The sequence below is a fragment of the Dipodomys spectabilis genome, unplaced genomic scaffold (genome assembly GCF_019054845.1).
Source record: "Dipodomys spectabilis isolate Male_0828 unplaced genomic scaffold, ASM1905484v1 ptg000112l, whole genome shotgun sequence".
Lineage (NCBI taxonomy): Eukaryota > Metazoa > Chordata > Mammalia > Rodentia > Heteromyidae > Dipodomys > Dipodomys spectabilis.
This window is the reverse complement of record NW_024870789.1, coordinates 2,303,796-2,319,480: the sequence shown is the minus strand read 5'-3', so window position 1 is coordinate 2,319,480 and position 15,685 is coordinate 2,303,796. Positions and strand designations below refer to the sequence as shown.

At 47.4% G+C, this 15,685-nt stretch overlaps 2 protein-coding genes across 2 annotated transcripts in view; one reads left to right on the top strand and one right to left on the bottom strand.

Moving 5' to 3' along the window:
• Positions 1 to 4,359, bottom strand: part of LOC122114884 (S-adenosyl-L-methionine-dependent tRNA 4-demethylwyosine synthase TYW1-like) — an 81,702-nt gene extending 77,343 nt beyond the window's left edge. The window contains exons 1-3 of the mRNA XM_042688146.1: positions 4,224 to 4,359; positions 2,637 to 2,767; positions 1,084 to 1,221 (exon numbers count right to left, since the gene is read on the bottom strand). Of these exons, the coding sequence (XP_042544080.1) occupies positions 1,084 to 1,221; positions 2,637 to 2,767; positions 4,224 to 4,227 (273 nt within the window). The 5' untranslated portion in view covers positions 4,228 to 4,359. The remainder of the gene's footprint in view (positions 1 to 1,083; positions 1,222 to 2,636; positions 2,768 to 4,223) is intronic.
• A 1,082-nt stretch (positions 4,360 to 5,441) lies between these two features.
• On the top strand, positions 5,442 to 10,661 carry Sbds (SBDS ribosome maturation factor). The gene is made up of 5 exons (XM_042688147.1): positions 5,442 to 5,675; positions 6,293 to 6,422; positions 7,003 to 7,203; positions 9,167 to 9,331; positions 9,987 to 10,661. Exons 1-5 carry the CDS (start codon positions 5,548 to 5,550, stop codon positions 10,113 to 10,115), a joined length of 753 nt encoding a protein of 250 aa, XP_042544081.1. The 5' UTR covers positions 5,442 to 5,547; the 3' UTR covers positions 10,116 to 10,661.
• Positions 10,662 to 15,685: the final 5,024 nt, after the last annotated feature.

Sequence of the window (15,685 nt, the reverse complement as noted above, 5' to 3'; positions counted from 1 at the left end):
GTAGAGCGCTTGCCTTGCATGCCAGAGGCCCTGGGTTCGATTCCTCAGCACCACATAAGCAAAAAGAAAAAAAGCCAGAAGTGGCGCTGTGGCTCAAGTGGTAGAGCACTAGCCTTGAGCTGAAGAGCTGAGGGACAGCGCCCAGGCCCAGAGTTCAGGCCCCATAATCGGACCCAAAAAAAAAAAATAGCCGTCAGAGAAAGGCCTCGACAGCCCTTTTCCTAATGAAACTTTTGTGTACCAGTATTTGTTAGTATCTGAAAGTATTAGTTTGATCTTTCAATAAATGTAAGAACAGCATCTAGGGAGGCACTCAGTGTTAAAAGCACTTGCCTAGCACACATAGGGCCCTGCATTAAATCCCCAGAATGACAAATAGTAATTTTTATTTCATGGGGAATGTGATATGTCTGTGTTTGGGCTTCTCAGGCACCTTTCTATCATTCCTCAGGTTTCTACCCATCAGGTGCTTAAGATGGAACTGAGAGGCCTTCATCGCTGATAGAGTGATGCCTGCACAAAGTACTGATGAGGAGCACTATTCTACACAACGTCCACAAGAGGGCAGGAGAGCCCTCCACACAGCAGCACTACATGTTTTAGAACTCGAATTTGTGTTAGCCTTCCTTGGGACTCTCTTCCTGGAAAGCACTAAATAGCATGTCCTTCCTAACAAAGGGGCAGTGACATCTAGATACAATTACAGAGAGGTGCTTTCAGCAACACACCCCAAGTGCACACCATCTACCTTCAACACTAATGACACAATCACACACTTCCTTGTCTGTCAACCCCCACCACGGCTGCCCTCTGCTGTCCTTGGAGCCCGGTCCCACACCCATGCTAATACAGAGCTCCTGGGACCCGCTGCTGACAACAACTGCTGATGACAAGAACAGCCAGCCATACTTCCAATCAACCCATCTACCATACCAGAAAAGAATGTATGGGGGGGGGGGGGGGGGAACCAGATAGCAGGAACAAAGAAGTCAAAGGCTAAGTCCATTCACTGCTAAATGACTCCTTTCAGGAATTTCCTTAATATGTCAAAAGCCAACGCTTGAGCATCATTTAGGTTCTCACCTTTGCTGTGCCAGTCTGGGAGCCATAGAAAATCTTCACTCCAGACACAAAGACCTGCTTCTTTTGAAGAGAGAGCGAACCTTTCATCATCAAATCCTGAGTTCCTTTTGGAATACATTTCTCCTGTGAGTTCTTGGCCTTGAAGAGAAACAATTGCAAAGAATCCATCAAGTCTTTTCCTAACTCCAGTAGGATGAACAGCAGCAAACTCTGTCCTAGCGTATCATTCTCTTAATCTTGCTGATTAGACACTTCAACAGCTAACCTTGCTGTCTAATTCTATTATTTAAAGGCAGGATCCCCATTTTTAAAGACTACATGATCTATCACCACTCCCTCCAAGGTCAAAGTGTACAGTCTTCCCCTGGTATCCAAGGAGATACTGGTTTAAGGACTCATACATGAACCACAAAGCACACCCCACACACACTATACAGCACACATCCACCACACCACACATGCCATCACCCTTGACAATACCAAAGCCGCAAGGATAATCACATGCTTTTTTTTTAAATCACAGGTTCTTATGTTGTCCAAGCTGGTATGTCCTACCACACTCAGCTCCATGAGGGTTTTGCAGAGAACTTCTTCCCATATACTTTAAATCACCTGCAGATGACTTACTAAATACTAATGCAATGCAAATGCTATGTAGTTTCTCTACTGCTGTTTTTATAGAACAATGACACAAAAAAGTCTGCACATGTCCAGTAGAGCAATTTGGTCAACCCCCAACCCAAAGAACATGATTTTCAATCTGCAGTTGTCCCAGGGCATGAAGTATTAAGTGTGGATATTTTCATAAGTGATGTGTTTTAGCAAAGTAACAATAGGAGCTTATTCTCTGCTCCTTTAATTAATGGAAAGAGGGCTGGTAAGGTGGCTCAGTGGTAGAGTGCTTGCCTTGCATTCATGAGGGCCCGGGTTCAATTCCTCATTACCACATAAGCAGAAAAAGCCAGATGTGGCGCTGTGGCTCAAGCCGTAGAGTGCTAGCCTTGAGCTGAAGAGGTGAGGGACAGAGCCCAGGCCCAGAGTTTAAGCCCCACAACTGACAAAAAAGTAATTGTGGAAAGAGAAGATGATTGCCTATTTTAGAAGCAAATGAGTTTTGCTTTTCACATAAAAGCCAACTTTGGCATTGGGAAGGGTGGGTGAGAATGTTGAAAAGAGTAAACTTGATCAAAATGTACTGAATTCATTAATTCCCTTGTTAATTACAACTACTTAAAAGATAATTTTTAAGCCCATTTTTTCAGTACAAAAATCTTTCTGACATAGCTTATAAAAACTTAAGAGGGCTGGAGGCTTGGCTCAAGAGACATACTACTTGCCTAGCAAGAGACCCAGAGTCCAAATCCCAGTAAGGCCAAATAATAAATAAACAAATAAATAAAGGCATCTTTCAATCTAGAGACCAACCATAACGTGATTTAAGCTTCCTTTTAGGTTTCTGTATTTTTCTGAGAACCCTGAAAAATCTTCACTCTAAACTTCATTAAAATCTGATACCTAAATTCTCTACTTAAAAAGAAAAGTACACAATATACCTGCTTCTTGAGGATAATCTGGACACAAATCCAAAGGCTAATGCCCAAAGCAAAGCCCAAGTAAATGTAAAAGCGGTTTATCCACAATGATAGCAAAGGAGAAGTGAGGTCCCACACATCCACAGATGAATCTAAAATGATACACATGTGAAACTTCAATTAAGGCTACACACACAAAGATGTCCACTCTTACTTTTATTTAGAAATCATTTTCCACAATCCATCTGAAAACTTTTTTTAAGTGAACTTGAAAGTAGAAGGAAAAAGAAACGTTTCACCAAGTTACGATGGGCCCCAAAGGAGTCCATAAAACTATATATATATATGTAAAAATGATGTACTACAATATGATATGATCAAAGGTATCATAATGATTACACTAACACCTATAATCCTAGCCAGGAGGCTGAGATCTGAGGATCACGGTTAAAAGTCACAACAGGTAGAAAAAGCGAGACTCTTACTTCCAATTAACCAAGAAAAGTCAGAAGTGGAGCTGTGGCTCAGGTAGTAGAGCCCCAGTCTTGAAAAAAAAATTAAAAAATCAAGGACTATGCCCAAGCCATAGTTCAACCTCAGTACTGGCACAAAACTGTACTTCCATTTAGACATAAGCATTTGGAAGAGGAGCATAAACTGAGAAGATGCCATGTGGAAGGAAATGTTTTGCTTTCTTATGCTTGTTCCAACAAGTAAACGTAAATGTAGGGCATTTCCTTTTGCCCAATTATGGTTCTAATGACCCAAGGCTACTTTTAAAGGGCTCTCAAATAACTGATATTGTGCTCATATTTTCTAGTTGCTTGTTTTTGTTGTTTGATTTTTGTGATTGCTTTTGAGACAGGATTTGGCCATGTAGCCCAGGCTGATCTCAAACCCATTCTCCTGGCTCAGCCTCCTGTTTGCTAAGATTACAGAAGTAAGCCACCACACACAGCCGAGGGCCCATTTTTAGAAAGGAAGATATTGAAAGGACCTGCCCTCAACTGTTGGACCTGAGAGAAATTTCATAAACCAAAGCAGCAGGGTATAGCTCAGTGGTGGAGTACATGCTTAGCATATGAACCCTGGGTTTAATCCCCAGCAACTCCAGCTGAAACGCTGCATTTATTCTGGTATAAAAGAAGAAACAAAGGGGGAGCATTTGTTGTTCCCGTTGTTACATGTCCTGTTAAGCAGCAAAAAGTCAGTCTAGAGGCATGGCTCAGCCATGAACACCAAGTGGAGCTTTCAGGTCTCCACATGCTAGGGTGAGAAGCAGCGTGGCCCTCTCTCTTCCCTTTCCTTGGGGCTAAGACTGTCATCCTATCACACCCGCCACGTCCAGTCCACCTCCCTTCCCACACCGCACCAATGTCCTCATATGTGCTCATAGGTCACCCACGTCCTCACTCAGCACACACGGTCCACCACGTCCTCACACAGCCCACCACGTCCTCACGCAAGTCCTCACACGGCCAACCACGTCCTCAAACAGCCTCACTCCTCGCACGGCCCCGGCCGCGCGGCTGCACAAGCGCCGGCTTGCTACGGAAGCCCGGAAAGGGCGCCGGCGCCCTCCGCCCAGCCCCGCCGCTGACTCCTCACCCATCCTCCTCAGAGCCCGAGCCCTAAGAGCCGGAGGAACGGACTCTCGGACCTCCGCACGCGCGGGCACGGGGAGACAGCCCTCTCTAGCCGTACGGGAGCTCACAGAGCCGGGAAGCCATGCCACCCGCGGAGCCTCCGGATTGGCCGGAGGAGCAGGGGGCGGGTACGGAGCGAACGCCCGCCGCCCGCAGACAGGAAGCCGAGTTCTCCCTTCCCGCTGATTGGCTTAGAGTGGACAGAGGGCGGGCACCGAGCAAACTCCAGCATTGGACGAAAGGAAGCCAGAGTTCCCTCCGACCTGGTGATTGGTTTAAAGGGGGAAGGAGGCGGAAACCAAGAGAGCGCTAGCTCGGGAGGACAGGAAGCCGGATCCTGCTAACGGGGAGTCGGGCACAGAAGGAAGCGCCACCCAGAGCTGCGAGCGCGAGAGCCTAAGCGCTCCAGATCCTGCCTGAATTGGTTTAGAGGGAAAAGGGGCGTGCCAGAGGGAAGTACCACCCACCGCACCTAGCGACCTAGACGGTACTTCCGGCTCCGCGTGCATGGGGCGAGTGGGAAGAGGCGGGTCCGGAAGGAACTGGCGAGAAGTGAGTGGCCTGGGGAAAAAATTTTCAGTTGTCTAGAAAAGCAAAAGCGTGTTCACAAGCCGAGCGCGGGAGGTTACACCTGTAATCCTAGCTACTCAGCAAGAGGAGATCTGAGGATTGAGGTTCAAATCCAGCCCAGTCAGTAAAGTCCATTAGACTTTTATTTCCAATAAACTACCCAAAAACGCTGGCAGTGGAGCTGCGGCTCAAGGAGTGCAGTGCGAGCCTGTGCAAAAGAAGCTCGGGAACCGTGTCCAGGGCCTGAGATCAAGCCCAGGACCAGCACGTACGCGGACAGGAGGATGAAACCCAGATGGACGCGTTGCTAATTATTAAAGCCAAGATGCTTCTCATTGTTGAATTGTTGGAGCAGTGTCGCTATGAAGCCCAAGCTGGCCTCGAACTTGCCATCCTCCCGCCTCCGCTTCCCCAGGACTGATATCGGAAGAGCTAATGTGTTCATTTTCCTCAGTGAAGGTCAGAGTGGGCGTGGCCGCTGGGCTCTGCGTTCCGGAATCGTCAGCCAGCGCACGCCCAGCTCCCGGAGAACGGAAGTTACGTGAGGAAGGGCGCCTCCTTCCGGAGCGCAGGAAGATGCGTCGCGCGGAAATCGTGCCACGGACGCCTGCGCAGAAGGCGGGCCGGGCGGGCCGGGCGTTGCCGATGCGCGAGCCGGGTCGTTAGGTCGGGCGGCCCGGGCGGCGCCAGTCCGCTCCGTCCTCCGCGCTGCCACCATGTCCATCTTCACCCCCACCAACCAGATCCGCCTAACCAACGTGGCAGTGGTGCGCGTGAAACGGGGCGGGAAGCGCTTCGAAATCGCCTGCTACAAGAACAAGGTGGTCGGCTGGCGGAGCGGCGTGTGAGTGAGCGGGCCGGGCCGAGGGCCGGGGCAGAGGCGGGGAAGGGGGCCGGGAGGGAGGCGGGGGGGGCGGAGGGCCGGGGCAGAGGCGGGGAAGGGGGCCGGGAGGGAGGCGGGGGGGGGGGAGCGGGTCGAGGGGGGACGGAGGAAGCGGGAAGGGGGCCGGGCGAGGGGGACGAAGGGAGGAGGCCTGACAGGGGAAATGGACGTCGCGCTCCTACTGGAGGCAAAAGGAGGCTGGGCCCAGGCCCGCGCTGCCTTCTCGTTAGGCTGGGGTCGCCCGTTTTGAGTTGTTTTGTTGGTGTCCTAAAAACGACAGCCCAGAAACCCCATTAACCGTGGCCATTTCCTGAAGTACTGGTAAAGACTTGGATAGCCCGACCCCTAATAGCGTCGGTCTGGACCTCACTGCCCGGGCCCCGCCCAGCCCGTTTTTCCTGTCAGTCCCTCCCCGGTGAGTAAGTGAGGAGTCTGAAAACTTCCCCGCGGGCCCCGCCTCACGGAGGAGGAGTTCTCGCCGCCGCTGGCCTTCCTTCCGTGCCAGTGCCCGCTTGTACCTAAACGTGAAGCCTATTTCCAAGGTGTTATGCTCACGGGCTCTCTCCTGCCCCCCTAAGGGAAAAAGATCTCGACGAAGTCCTGCAGACCCACTCAGTGTTTGTCAACGTTTCTAAAGGTCAGGTTGCAAAGAAGGAAGACCTCATCAGTGCTTTTGGAACGGATGACCAAACTGAAATCTGTAAACAAGTAGGTTCTGCTACTTAGTTTCTTATTCTTAGTGCACACAGACCCTTACCATGCTGGTACCTGGAAATAATAATAGAGATGGACCAAAACCTCCAGAAATTAAAATTTAAAATTCTTCAATTTGCCCAGTTACATATTTACCTTCTCCCCCTGCCAGTTTTTCTGTTGTCTTTTGGTTGGTTGGGTGTGTATGTGTGTTGGTACTGCAGCTTGAACTTGTCTTTTTGTTGGTTGGGTATGTGTATGCTCGCGTGTGTGTGTGTGTGCGTGTGTGCACGCACTTGCGCGCCAGCGCATCTGTGTGTTGGTACTGCAGCTTGAACTCAGAGCCTCAACCTTTCACTCCACTTTTTCACTCAAGGCTGGCATTCTTCCACTTGAGCCATACCTCCACTAAATGCTTTTTGCTGGTCAACTGGAGATGAGTCTCTTGGTTTCATTTGGCCTGAAAAGATGATTCTCAGATACCAGCTTTCTGAGTAGCTGATTATAGGTGTGAGCCACTGGTGCCAGCTTACTCATTTCTGTAATTACCTAACAAATAGATAATTTTCTTTAATCTCGGGTGGGTGTTTTGTAGATTTTAACTAAAGGAGAGGTTCAAGTGTCAGATAAAGAAAGGCACACGCAGCTGGAGCAGATGTTTAGGGACATTGCAACCATTGTGGCAGACAAGTGCGTGAACCCAGAAACAAAGAGGCCATACACTGTCATCCTTATCGAGAGAGCCATGAAAGATATCCACTATTCAGTCAAACCCAACAAAAGTACAAAACAACAGGTGAGTGATTCTTAACATAATCAAAACTTATGTCTGTGGAAACCATTAAATTAATGGGTCTGCATGAAAGCAAGTAATAAGTTTGGGGAGGGGGCACCAGGGATTGGGGTTGTTTTTTAAACAAAAACACACATAGGACTCTCCTCTTCCCATCGACATCAAACCCATGCCCACCCCTCACCCCCGTTCTGAGGCTTGAACCCAGGGCTTGGGTGCTGTCCCTGAGCTTCTTTTGCTCAAGGCTAGCACTCTACCACTTAAGCCACAGCACTACCTGCAGCTTTTTCCATTTATGTGGTACTGAAGAATCAAACCCAGGGCTTTATGCATGCTAGGCAAGCACTCTACCACTAAGCCATATTCCTAGCCCCTGCATCAAATCTTTTAACTCTTTAAATTTTCCTAAATGTAGTTTATACGCTGTCAAATTGGATGCAGGTGCCTGTAATGACAGTGTTGGAGAGGCAGGGCCAGGCTGGGCTACACAGCTACTCTGCTCAAACATGAAACAAAACAAAGCCATCTTTTTACAGTGTAAAACTCGGTTGTAGAGCCACTGACCTTTGAAACCTCCACCCCTCACAGTTGTTACCTGTTTGCACACACACATTGCACATACATGCACATGAACACACACACACCTTGCACAAGTCCCTGGCAAGCACTCTTCTGTGTTCTGTCTCTGGATGAGTCCAATGAGAACATTTCAGTAGTAAAAGTAGAAGGTTTGTGGCCTGTACAGTAATCTGAGTCACCACTGCATTATGTAGTGGCCCCATCATAGGAAAATACTATGATTCTTTCATCAGATGACATTGGGTGGTTTTCACTTGTCAGTTGTTAGGAATATACTGCCATGAGATTCACTGTAAGTGTTGGGATGGGTTTTAATTTCTCACTTCACTTTTTTTTTTCTTTTTTTGGGGGCCCGGTTGTGGGGCCTGAACTCTGGGCCTGGGCGCTGTCCCTCAGCTCTTCAGCTCAAGGCTAGCTCTCTACCGCTTGACCCAGTGCCACTTCCGGCTTCTTTTTGCTTATGTGGTGCTAAGGAATTGAACCCAGGGCCTCATGCATGCAAGGAAAGCATTCTACCACTGAGCCACCTTCCCAGCCCCTCTCACTTCACTTTCTAGGGCTTCCCAACCAGGAGTCTAATGTCCCCACACTCTAAGCAATGTGGGAGTCATCTACCTTTGTGTGGTGTCTCATGGTTTCCATTTTTTTTTTTGGGGGGGGGGGGGGTTGTGGGGCCTAAACTCTGGGCCTGGGCTCTGTCCCTCAGCTCTTCAGCTCAAGGCTAGCGCTCTACCACTTGAGCCACAGCAACCACTTCCGGCTTTTTTTTTTCCTGCTTATGTGGTGCTGAGGAATCGAACCCAGGGCCTTAGGCATGCAAGGCAAGCACTCTACCACTGAGCCACCTTCCCAGCCCCTCATGGTTTCCATTTCTGTGCTGACATGACCCATCATGTTTTCATGTGCTTATTGGGTGCTTTGCTTCTGTTCTAGGCAATAGTGCTGTCCAGGTCCCTCCTCTACTCTTTTGTCTTTATATTGTCAGGTCATAGGAGTTCTTTGTGGACTATGGAAGCTACTCCCTTACAAATACATGCTTGCCAGTACTGCTGCTTATCCTGAGGGTTGATGATTTTGTTTCTGCTTTCTTTCATTTTATAGTGCTTGTTTGTTTGCAGTGCTGAGATGGATGGACCCTAGGACCTAGGCATGTTAGGGAGGCACTCCATTTCTCAGCCTACCCCAGCCCTTGAAGGTGTCCTGGAGCAGACTTTTTCATTCCATCAGTATTTATTATGTCTGGTCAGCTGCATGGCTGTTTCATTCTTTGTGTTGTGGCCAAGAAACCACTGTTTAGTGTACCTGATGGGGGAAACTTCTGGGTGTTTGAGTATCATGTGACACAGTCCAGCATGCACACCGACAGACATTCTCTCTGTCTTGCCAGGCACTGGAAGTGATAAGGCAGTTGAAGGAGAAGATGAAGATAGAGCGTGCTCACATGAGACTTCGGTTCATCCTGCCAGTGAATGAAGGAAAGAAGCTGAAAGAGAAGCTGAAGCCACTGATGCAGGTTGTGGAGAGTGAGGACTACAGCCAGCAGCTGGAAATTGTAAGACTAAATCACACTACCTACCACAATGGGACCGAGATTCTTTTTGGCTCCGGGTTTAAGCCATGGTTGCTTAGCTCCCTGTGTTTGGCAAAAAAAAAAAAAAATCATGGCATTATTAAGTGGAGGGAACGTGATCCCTCACTTCATGGAGGGCAGGAAACAGATAGGCATTACCCCTTCAGAGGCCTGCCCAGTGATCACCTTCCCCCAGCTGGCCCTGAACAAAAATATGAGACCCTATCGAAAATAGAAAAATATAAAGGAAGCAAGCCGGGCGGGGCGGGGGGGGGGGGGGGGGGTCAGGTAGGACAAACATGGCTCCAGTGAAAAGAAGGCCTGCCTAGCCTAGCAAGGATAAAGCCCTGAGTTCAATCCCTAGTACTGCCATAACTTTGAAAGCGGTTGTGGAGAGTAAGTAGGTTGGTGGGAGGAGGGCTATATTGCAGCCCTGGACATCTAGTTAGATTACTAGTAACAAAACAGTGCTGGCCACCTCATTCATCATAGCTCACTTGAAGGAAGCGCATTAACCAGTGCCAGTTCACTGGGAGGGGCCTTGAAACAGGTCAGTATGCATCAAGGGGCTGGCATTGTTCCTGTCACCAGTCAGGGCCAAGTGTCTCCTATGCATCTTTCTTCAATACCCTTCCAGGTATGTCTGATTGACCCAGGCTGCTTCCGTGAGATCGACGAGCTGATCAAAAAGGAGACAAAGGGCAAAGGCTCCTTGGAGGTGCTGAGCTTGAAGGACGTGGAAGAAGGAGATGAGAAGTTGGAGTGACGCACCACAGTCTGGTCAGCTCTGGGCTGGACATAACACAGTGCTTTCGTACCCAATGCCACCACTGGATTTTCATGAGCTGCCCAAGGCCTGCTCAAACTGACATTTCTGTCTTGTTAACCTTTTCATAAGTACGATGCCATGGTATGCTTTCATTTCACTTGTACATTGGGATTTTAGGCAAAAATGAAGATTCAAAAATATGAAGTCCAGAGTAGCATCTTGTGGCCATCTCATGTCCTCATTGATTTCCAAAGCAACAGTCATTTGAGACTGTGCGCTGTATGAGTAAGATGATGGGGACATAAAGGTACCCTCAGGATGGTTCTAGAATGTAAGTTGCAAGGTGGTGCTGCGTCAGAGCAACACTGGCTGCAAAGCCACATCTGTGGACCTGGGCACTGCGCAAATGCCTGCCACAGCTCTGTGAAGCTGGGTGACAGTGCAAGACCCAAGTCATTACTTCTAATTGTTAAAAGTTTATAATATATATTAATACAGCTAAAATTATATGCAATCAATAAAACTACTGTTATTTTTTCCAAACTTTGGCTTGTGTTTCTAGACTGCTTCCTAGCTGCTTTCTTGTCTCAGTCACTGGTGGGTAGGGGTGGTGGAGGAAGGGGGGACAGGCTGCTGTGGGGATTAAGTTAGCACTTGGAATATGGCTGCCTGATAAACTTAATATTGCTTTGGACATAACCTAATATTTTAGTATTTACCCACCTAAATGGATATGGTGCAAGTATTTTAAATCCTGACTGTCCTCAAGTGATGCATTCTAGAATATAACTACAAATGCCCCGAAAATAAGCATCCAAGTGTACACTTTTGTGGAGAGAGGTTTTTACTAGCTGAATTTTAAATAGCTCCTGATTGAAAAAACGTAAATGCACTCAAATGCAGTACTTAGAAATGTCCTGTTTATATGTAAATAGCTTCAACTGAAATTATAAAGCCAAAATTTCTGTAGCAGAGTTTAAAGAACATGAAAATGAACACTGAAAGTGAATTCATGTTCTGAACTGATGATTACTTTGTTTTGGTTTCACTCGTAGATTGAACCCAGTATGCTAAGCAGACTCTCTACACCACAGTTTGCCAGTGAGGATCTAAAGATGATACTCAAGCCACCATTTCTGATGGTAAAGACACAGCCAAGGAATGCAGGCATCCTTGAGGGCCCTCGGCTGACAGCCAGCAGAAATGGGGCATAAAAGGAACTAAATTCTGCCAACAACCTGAATGGGGGCAGAAGTGGATTATACTAAGAGCCTCCAGAGAGGAAAAGAACCCAGCCAAAATAGCCCTGACATCAAGATGACAGGGTCCTAAGACTGATTTTAGGCTGTCACATGTGGAGTAGCTTGTTACAGTGGTAGAAACGGTAGATTAATATACTTCAATGTGGCAAGAAAAGAATGGCCAGGCACCCTTGGCTTACACCTATAATCCTGGCTACTCAGGAGGTTGATATCTGAGGATCCAGCCTGAGCAGGAAAGTTCTTGAGACTTATCCCCAAGGAAGTGGCACTATGGCTCAAAGTGGTAGAGCACTAGGCTTGAGCAAAAGAATCTTAGGGACAAAACCCAGGCCTGAGTTCAAGGACCAGCAAAAAAAAAAAAAAAAAAGAACTTTGTCTATTATATTGGAGAACTTACTGCAATTCAAACATAATTTACTCAAAATGTAGACTTTGCACTAAAGCATGAGGCCCCAAGCTCAGTCTCCAGTACCAGGAAAAGTATCTTAAAACTAATTGGATAGGGCTATTTCTTTGGATATTGGGAACCTCTAATTTTGGATTGGGATTTGGACAACAAAAAGGGAAAAGGTAGCAGGAACCAATACTGCACCTGGAAAATCCAGTAAGTAAATTTCAAAGTGGAGTCTTTTTTTTTTTTTTTTTTTGGTGCTAGTCCTGGGGTTTGAATTTAGGGCCCAGGCCCTATCCCTAAGCTTTATCCACTTGAGGTTAGAACTCTACCTCTTAAGCCACAGCTTATTTCCAGCTTTCTTGGTGATTAAAACTGGAGATACATTCCTGCCCAGTCTGGCTTTGAACCATGATCCTCAGATCTCAACCTCTTGAGTAGCTAGGACTATAGGCATGAACCACTGGTACCCAGCTCATTTTTATTTTGGTGACACTACTGGGGTTTGAACTCAAGTCTTTGGACTTATTAGGCAGATACTCTACTGCTTGATCCACATCCTCAGTCCTTTTTGCTCTTTATTTTTGAAAAGGGATCTTGCTTTGTGCAAAGGCCAGCCTAAATTGTGATCTTATTCATGCTTCCTGCCCTGGCTGGAATGACAGATGTGTGCCACTACACAGTTTGGTGTTTTGTTTTTTTTAATTTTGCGGGAGGGGAGGGGAATCTCACAAGCCTTTTTGCCCCAACTGGGTTGGAACCCATACTTTCTGGGCCTCGGCCTCCCATGTCGCTGAGATCAGGTACACCACCACACCCAGCTACTGACCTTCCGTTTGAAGATACATGATGAACCTAGTTTGGCACAGAGGGTTGGTTTTTTTAAACTATTTTTCTGTGAGTTCAAATCTGTTAAGGTGGCCATCTTGCTCATCTGCTAATCTCGTGGTGGTATCAGTCCTGCTGGAATGTAAGTTTGGGCTGTGGATTATACTCAGTTATTTGTAGGTAAGTTGAAAGTGAACTGATAAAAATTAGAAGATGGACATGAGAAAGAATGAAGGAAAAGCTACAGAAGGCAAAGAATGTGATATGGACCAGATTTCTCTCTGCTATTACATCCAAGAGTCTCCTCTTGGTGTGGTTTACATTGCTACAATCAGAAAACAAGGTGGGTTCTTTGAGTTCTGACGTAACTAGGTCTTGGGGAGCTAGAGGGCAAATTCCTTCTCTGGGGGTCTCATTTAGGAATTTTCCAGGGAGACACAGAGTCATCAGAGGAAATGGGATGGGGAAAAGGCACACAGGATGGCCCTGGTCTGGGCCTAGCCTCTAGGAATGGATGGGAGGAGGCTATTGTAGTGGGGGACAAGCAGGAATCTCGGGGTGGGATCTAGGCTTGAGGTCCAGAGACATGAGGGCATGGCTATCACCTCCTGCTTCCTGAAGGCAAAACCTCAATAGACCGAAACATAATATGGAAGTGGACCAGTCATGCAAACCAGATGGTAATCACAGCTGGGGCTGGTCAGGGCAAGCCGCAGTTCTATGGGGACAAGGATAGGCAATGGTGAGACTTTCATCAAAATGCCAGAGCCCACTTCCAGAGCAAAAACCCTGGGCAGGGAGGGGGTGTTCTCCCAGAATATGAACACTAACAGTATGAGTCGTCAGCAACATCGCTTAGTCCATTGTTTGAGCATGGAACTTAACTATTTTGCACAATTATTTTTTGCACATTTTAAATATATATTGTATTTCCCAGTTAAATTGAGGGAGGAATAGGAAACTTACCCACAAAAATCCCACCTCCATCAATCTAGATGCTAAGCTGTCCCATGCAGTGGTTCTCACAGGGGAAGTCCATGGTGAGCAGTCCAGGGTAGGCGGCTCTGCAGATGGCAGGGCCAAGCAGGCTAGGGCAGACAGGCTAGGAGGAGGTTGCAGTTAACAGGCTCAGTGTCCATTAGGAGTATATAATCAAGTATCTACCTACTGCATGCCCCCACCACTCTTGTTTTTTCCCTCCTGTGGGGTGGAGGTGATGCTAAGGGAGGAAGCCAGGGGTGTAAACATGGTCAGCAGGCCCTCTGCCTGACTAGTGTTCAGGTGGGGTCTGGCCAGTCAGGGAGCACTTGGTGACCCCTTCACCAGAATGACTGCCCATTCCTCATCCTAGGATCCAGTGACGCAGCCCTGTACAAAAGACCCTCAGCTGCCAATTCATCTCCCCTCAGAAAACACCTCCCCGGACTCCATGGCAAGGAGACATGGCAAGCAAACTCAGGTATTTTATTCTGTAAAGCACATACGCACAAACTTCAAACACAAACAATGAACCAAAGGTGACTGCCATCGCAGATCATGCAGCAAGAGAGGTAAATGGACCCACCAGCTCTCGCAGCCCCACAGTGCCTGCCGGAGGGCTGGAGACCACAGGAACCACAGACACCAGATAGGGAAACTCAAAATCAAAACTGACTCAAGTTAAGGAAGGAAGGACAAAGGAAAAAGGAAAGAGATCAATATGATCTGAAACAACCATTTTAACTGACCTTCTACTGGATCTCTAGTCAAACAGCCCTCTTGAACTCTTCTACCACTAAGGTCCACCAGCAAAACAGCACAAAATGAGGGTCCTGCCCACTAGAACCAGACCCAGTCCCCCTGAGGCCCAAGGTCCCTGCCCCAACCCCAAGAGGCCCAGCTTTCCTGCAAACACCTGTTCACTTGAAGACCTCTGAGAGTCATCTGCAATACAAGCGATGGGCTTTCAAGTATGTGAGACGTCAGGACAAGAGATATTGTCCAGGCATTTTTTGGCACTTCCTCTCCTCATGCCCACCAGTGTCTGGCCCCACCTTAGTCCAGTTCTCACAGGACTAAGGAACAGCAATGAACTGCATAGGGAAAACTAGCAAAATGGGATTTGTTCATTTGTGTCTCTTCTTGTGTATTATTCTATTCTTAGAACTCCACTTTACTGGGTTTTCTTTTTCTGCCATCCTTGGGTTTTGAACTCAAGGCTTTGTATTTGTCGGCATCTGATCTACTGCTGGAGCCAGCTCCCAGCCCTTTCTGGCTTTAGATACTTTTTCGGGTAGGGTCTCATACCTTTGCTCAGGCCAGCCATGGACTGTGGTCCTACCTATGCCTCTCATATAGCTGGAGTCACACACATGCACTATTATGTGTCTCGCCAACCTTTTGCTCAGGCTGATCTCAAACCACAGTCATCCTATGCTCTGCCTTGTGAGTGGCTGGGACTATAGGCATGAGCCATAATGCCCAGCCTAATTCAGTAACAACTTAAGTCTAAAATCTGATGGTGCTGATGATATTGACCTTTCAAAAAGCCAAGACAAACAGCTCTTCCCCAATTATGTCTCATGAGAGTCTCCAAGTCTCTAAAGAGAAAACTAAACAAGTTAACCATGCAATAGGTATGCAACTCATACCAAGCAACTACAACAAAAACCCACCCTGAACAGCCATGATTACTGTCCCTGAAAGGACAAAAAGGAAAATTAACATATCAAGTAACTATAGTTATTACTTTAAGAACAAAAGGACATAACTGTTTTCAGTTTAAAAAATGCATGGGATAAAATGTTCTGGGACAATAAATTTCAGACTTGAGAACTAATACCCAGATCACAGAATGAAGTAGAGAGATGCCAACAGTCCCCCACTGTCCTGCTAGGGGACTCCGAAATCATGAGTTATTAAGGCAAAGATTTGTTGAGGAAAACAAGAATACAAAAGACAAATGACTGGAGAAGACAATGCATGACTTTCCTACAATGAAGGAAAGAGTGGAGGCAAGGGTGAGCCTGCAACAGAAAGCCTCAGCTTCCCTTGGCACAAGCAGACAGAGCGGCCCCTGCTCACGCCACAGGCACCCCAGCCACCAC